Consider the following 6,166-nt stretch of genomic DNA (forward strand, 5'->3'; position numbering starts at 1 on the left):
GCGGTTCTAGGCGCGCAGTCCGGAACCGCGCGACTGCTACGGTTGCAGGTTCGAATCCTGCCTCGGGCATGGATGTGTGTGATGTCCTTAGGTTAGTTAGGTTTAAGTAGTTCTAAGTTCTAGGGGACTGATGACAACAGCTGTTAAGTCCCATAGTGCTCAGAGCCATTTTTTTTTTCATCCCAAGGTTTACTTTCTACAATTAGGGAACTTCTCGTAATGTAGCTTCAAGACAATGCAATCGCCTGAGAATCCGAGAAAATTTCGTAAGTGAAATTCACCGCGAGTGCACACTCAACTTAATGTTGAGTTGTTTATCCGAAGCCTGGATTGATGCAGCTCTCTAGGCTCGTCTGTCATGTGAAAAACTCTTCGTTCCTGCATAGCTAGGCATGCGTTAGGACCTGCTTGCTGTAGTGAAGCCGTTTCCTCTGTCTACAGATGGAGGGAAAGGTTTGCAGATAGAAATCAGAAGTCCCGACACTTAGCCCTATCGGGTTTGAGTCCTCTTTCATCCGTACGCTGGTAGTCTGTACTACACACAATGACTGATGATTTCACAATCAGTTTAGTACTTAATATATATCGTAGTCTCATCATCGAAACTAAAGTTCCACACAGGAAAATGATAACGAAAATGATCAGTATCAACGTAATAACACAAAATGTTCGTTATCTGGCTTGTGTCGCAGATCGTAACGTAACCTTAGCGCTAGGTCCCAGGAAGAGAGCTACTGATTTCTGGGTGGCGTAGCGGAGCGATGAGACGTGATGCAGAGTCAGCTATGCTCCAGCAGATGGGAATCTGTAGGTGACTGCCGGGAACAGTTCTCCGTTCTTCAGCCAAGCGAATTAAAAACAAAAATTATAGTGAGAAATAGAAACAAATTTAGGGACTGCTGTCCATTTTAAATTAAACTTCAAAGACGGACGGTTAAAAAACGAATACATATGCATTTTAAACACACCGCATGAAGGTGACATTCTTCTGAGAAAACGCTGAAGAACTGAACGTTCACTTAAAATGTCAAGGACCTGAACTAGAATGGGAAGTATTGCCGTATGCGAATGTTCCATAGAGTTGAAGGGTGTGGGTAGAAAGATAGGGGTGCCGCTGGAGTCTGCGCTACGGCTTAAATACACCTCGGCGGAGGAGCATTCGCGGGCTCTCGACGATCACTTGATCCGTGGACGTTAGATAGTCCGTGATAGCAGCGCCACCGTTGATGTTCGCCTGCTGCCTGTGGATGATAGTAGCGATCCCTGATGATGCTCCTTAACGCTGAGCTTGTAAACAGAATGTTTACAATCACCACCGAACGCAAATACAGGAAGTACTGATGAGATGCATAACTGTTCATCTCCGAAAGAGGAGCGCCTGCGAGACCGCTAGGCGGCAATCCGCAAGGCTTTAATGCGGTGCCGGAACAGGATTGGCAGGGGCACAGCCCTACGTACACTCCGGGCTCTGTAGAACATAGAGTCGGTCTTCTCGACAGAGCACATCGCATTTATACTTTTTAAGTTTGCTAGTGTAAAAAATAATAATTAACTGTGAATTTGTTATTGTTAATTAGTGATACTTGATACAAGTTTTGAGTGCTTTATGTAGGATGCAGTTATTTTGTAGTGAAGTGCAGCCAGAGTGGTACTGAGACGCCCTGTTGTTGTTGTACCCGCAGATGTCCTGACATCGGAGCGCGGGCCGGCAGGATGACGGCGGCTGCGGCGGCGGAGGACGAGTACTGCCGGCGGGAGCGGCTGGTGCTGCAGCACGCGCACCCGCACGCGCCCGTGGCCGTGCCGGCCTTCCTGCAGGCGCAGCCGCAGCCGCCGCAGCCGCCGCCGCCCCCGCAGGCCCAGCGCCCGCTGCCGACTGCCACGCCCACCGCCGCCGCCGGCCCAGGCGACCCGTACATGCGGCGCGACCTGGGCTACCACCACCACTACCGGCTGCCGCCGCCGTCGCCCGCCGCCTCCGCCGCGGGCTACTGCCACCCCCACGGCCACCCGCATGCTCACCCGCACGGCCACGGACACGGCCACGGCCGGCCCTACTATCCACCGGGGGTGGGCCAGCACCGGTCGCTACCCGCCGCCCCGCCTCCCGCGCTGCGGTACCACCACCCCCACCAGCACCACCACCACCAGCAGCATCACCACCAGCACCACGGGCACCACGCGCTGGCGCAGCCGTCGCCCAGCCACCGCCATCACCAGCACCAGCACCACGGCCGCTGCTGCCCGCCCCCGCAGGCGGCGGCGCCACCCGCCTCGCCCGTGGGCAGCTGCAGCTCGTCGTCGGGCAGCGCGGGCCAGCCGCAGCAGGTGGCCGCCTCCGCGCCGCCGCCGCCCGCGCAGTTCTCGTCTTCGCCTTTGCCGCTGCGGGGGCGCGCACCCTCGCGGTCCGGCGCCGGGGCCGCCCCCACGTCTGCCGGCGGCGCGGTGCCCGTGCCGGTGGCCGTGCCACCGCCCGCCCCCGCGGCCAGCGCTCCCGTCGAGTACGTGGGCGCCAGCGGCGGCCGCGTCGTCTCCACGCCGACGCCGCCCCCAGTCAACCTACCGACGCCGTCGATGCCGCCTCGCTGCGCCGCCGCCCTCGGCGTCGGCGTCGTGGAGGCGGTGACGGCGCCGCCTCCCGGGCCCGGCCACGATCCCGGGCCCTCCGCCTCGGTGGCGCTCTGCTGCGGCGCCGCCCGCCGCTACGACTCACGCCCAGAGTCCAGACAGTCCATCGTCACGCCCTCGCACCATCCCGCGCTCTGGTGAGTACACCGCACTATATTGTATTAGTCTCTGTTTACAGGCATCCACAGTCCCGTATTATTTTAAATATCACAACATTTTTCACCTTGTTATTAAACTTACTTATTCACGATCTTGGTAATGGACTGTTGTAGAATTCTCCAGAAACACCTATAAAATACCTCAATGAATAATCATTCTTCTTATATACGAAGTGTGTGAAAGAAACAGTAAGACTGACAACATTTTGTGCGATCTGGCAACGCCGTGTTGTTCACCTTGTGTAGACCGCTGTTTTCATCCCTTCCAGATGCCCATTCCGAGTTTCAACTCTGGCATCCATTACGCGATTTTTAAGAGTGTTATCAGTGAAGTTGTATTTTAGTAATAAGGGAAAACTGAATTTATAGCAACGTTATGCCGTAAAATCTGAAAAGTTCGAACTGGCCTATGAGAAACATTCCTTATCAAGAGCACAAGTTTTTCGCTAGCCGAGAACACGCTGAAGATGACCCTTGCTAAGGAAGACCTTCAGCTTCAAAAGCCGATGAAATCTTCCGACGTGTGCGTGTTCTTGTGAGATTATTCTCTCAGGATAAACTGTCAACGATGTGTTTTACAAAGATATCCTGAAAGGCTCAAGAAAAGACTGAGTATAGAGAGAACGGACATTGCAGACGAGTGGAGGCTCAATCATGACAACGCCCCATTTCACACGGTCATTCCCATCACGAAATTTTTGACCTCAAAAGGCAATCCTATTATTCCACTGCCCCCTTCTTCACCTGATCTGAGTCCTTGTGACTTCTTTCCTTTTTCCGAAATTGAAAAATGTATTAGAGGACGTAATTTCGGGATTATCGGAAACATTGAAAGGACTGGACTGACATGATAAATGTCATACCACTTGAAGCCTTTCAGCGCTGCTAACAAAACTGGGAACAACGACTCCGCCGGCGTATAACTGACGAAGGCAACTACTCTCAAGAGGAAAATATTGTTGCTGGAAAAAAATAAAAACTGTTGTAGATAGATAATCAGTCTCATTGCTTTTCTCACACACGTCGCAAATGATAAAGACAGCGTGTTTACGTTTAGTTATACAAAAGTAACCTTTAATTGTGAAAAGGTAAATAACTTACAGAAATGTTTGATACAGCATTGAATGTAGTATATCTTAAAGCTTAATGTACAAACGTTCAATGTGACTACCTTTTGTAACACGACAAATGTCCCATCTATAATCAGTATCGAGCCAAATCATACAAGGCAGTTCTTGATTTATGTTGGAAACTAGTTTTTACTCGCTGTCGCAGACCGTCAACGTTTCCCGGAATCGGAGGAAACACTCTATCTTCAGTGCAGCCCCGTACACAGAGGTCTATCTGAGTTAAGTTAGGTAACCCTGGTGACCAGGACATTGTTCCACCCCGACCAATCCAAGTCGACACATTTCTACGGAGATACGCGACAACTTTAAATGTTATTGTGGGTGCGTGCCATATTGCTTGAAAATAAATTCTGTGACTATGTCCTGTTGTAAGTGAGGCATTAGATAATCTTCAAGCGTGTCCAGGTACTACAGGCTACGAATTTAAGACTGCTGAACTTATTCAATTGCTGCGTCAGAGACTGCTGGCCAAACCAGACCTGACGTCTATGTAACACACAGCCAGTTTCGGTGAAACGAGTGTACAAAGTAATAACAGTTTGTCTTTGAGATATTGAGTCCGAATTATCTCTGAACTGTAGTAGCGGATTAGGATTCGAGAAATCATAAACAATACTGCATGCGCTCTGCACCGCTATACTGCTACGTGTTCACTGCTGTAATACTGCTAACTCATTCGCACATGTCACCTAGCGGGAACGCCGGGAACTAACAGTATTAGCCGCGAATAAAATTTGAAGATATGCTGCATTCAGTGCTGTATCAATCATTTCTGTAAGTTATTTACCCTTTTCACAATTAAAGGTTACTTTTTTATAACTAATTTATAAACACCGTGTACATATGGAATTTGTAAATACCGTTGGCATGAGGACAGCGTCCTCTTAAAAGTAACGATCATACATGGACGCAGCTCGTACTGAGCTGCCATTTCAAAATGCCATAATAGGCAGAAATGCGCAAAATATTGTCATTCCTTCTAGGGCGCTTTTTATATTTCTTTATTTTACCCGAATCTGCGGAAAAAATTAATATGTGGGTCAACATCTGTAAAACTCTAATTCTTCTCTCTCAAATCCAACCATATGTGGCGAGAGCGAGAGTTTTAGTTTTAGCGAACCAAAATTTACGAAGTATATAAGTATTTTTTATCTATCCGTAACCATTTTCCACACAAAAACGGAACATGGATTTTCTTGAATTACAGGGCCAACTACCAAGAATCAAAACAAATGTTTAAGACAAAATGTACGTAGTTTTTATGTAGAATCTGATTCTGCAATAAAAAATGAGGGTTCCCCAGGGGGCTGGGGTGGCGGGCTAATTTTAGCACTAGCAAATGTCCCACTCGAAAATAATCAACTTTGAATTCTACACATTTTTTCGTGTGAACCTTATTCTTCGAGTTATTCTGGTTTGTCAACTTAAAATTTACACCCCGTATATATTTTTTCATTTGGTCAGAAAAACAATTGACAGTGACCAAATTAAAGAGGGAAAAATGCGAAAACGCATCAGCTAGAAAAGCGTTTCCTAAAAATAATGTTAACTTCGAATATAAATATAAAAATTAAGACGGCGTACCTGAAGATATTTATCTGAAGTTTAGCCTTATTACGTGCGTTGACTGAATATCTAACGACTATGTACTGTATCTAACAGAGGAAGAAAGAAATTAATGGCACAACCCATCCTGAGTAAACGAAAGAATTTGTCGTTAGGAGATATCCGGAGGCATCAGGGAATCGTCATTTTTTAATTGTAAGAGGGAGTGGGAGGGGGGGGGGGGGGGGGGAGTGTTGGGAGTAAAAATTGTAGAGGGAGGCCAAGTTTCGAATACAGTAAACAGATTCGAACGGATGGTAGTTGCAGTAGCTAAGAATTGATGAAGAGGCTTGTACAGAGTAGGCTAGCGTGTAGAAGTGCATCACATGCGACAACAAGAAAAGCTAAAGAAATTCTGCTAATTAAATTCCTAGATTTGGAGAGTGAGACACAATAGCTGTATTAATTTCTTCCCCCGCACAATGTGAGAAATTACTGCTGCTACAGAAGTGAGTGTAAATTCGTGACCGGAACCGGCCGCACGGCTGCAGTCCACGCGAGCGGCCGGCGGTTTTGGAGATGACGAGTGTGTGCCATGAGGGGTGTCGCCGGACTGCACGCCGTTCCAATTTAGCGCAGCTGCCTCCCTCCCTCCCTCCCACCATCCCTCCCACTAGGGCGGTGGCAGCCGCGGCCGCAGCTTAC

At 48.7% G+C, this 6,166-nt stretch overlaps 1 protein-coding gene across 1 annotated transcript; it reads left to right on the plus strand.

The window, feature by feature from the left end:
- Positions 1 to 1,713: 1,713 nt before the first annotated feature.
- Positions 1,714 to 2,769, plus strand: LOC124594158 (splicing factor 1-like). The gene has a single exon (XM_047132514.1). The coding sequence runs from the start codon at positions 1,714 to 1,716 to the stop codon at positions 2,767 to 2,769; it is 1,056 nt and encodes a 351-aa protein (XP_046988470.1).
- The last annotated feature ends 3,397 nt before the right edge of the window (positions 2,770 to 6,166 follow it).

This window comes from Schistocerca americana, chromosome 2 (genome assembly GCF_021461395.2).
Source record: "Schistocerca americana isolate TAMUIC-IGC-003095 chromosome 2, iqSchAmer2.1, whole genome shotgun sequence".
In the NCBI taxonomy this organism is placed as follows: Eukaryota; Metazoa; Arthropoda; class Insecta; order Orthoptera; family Acrididae; genus Schistocerca; species Schistocerca americana.

Coding starts and splice junctions, on each gene's coding strand:
- LOC124594158 (XM_047132514.1), top strand. CDS start 1,714: ATGACGGCGGCTGCGGCGGCGGAGGACGAGTACTGCCGGCGGGAGCGG.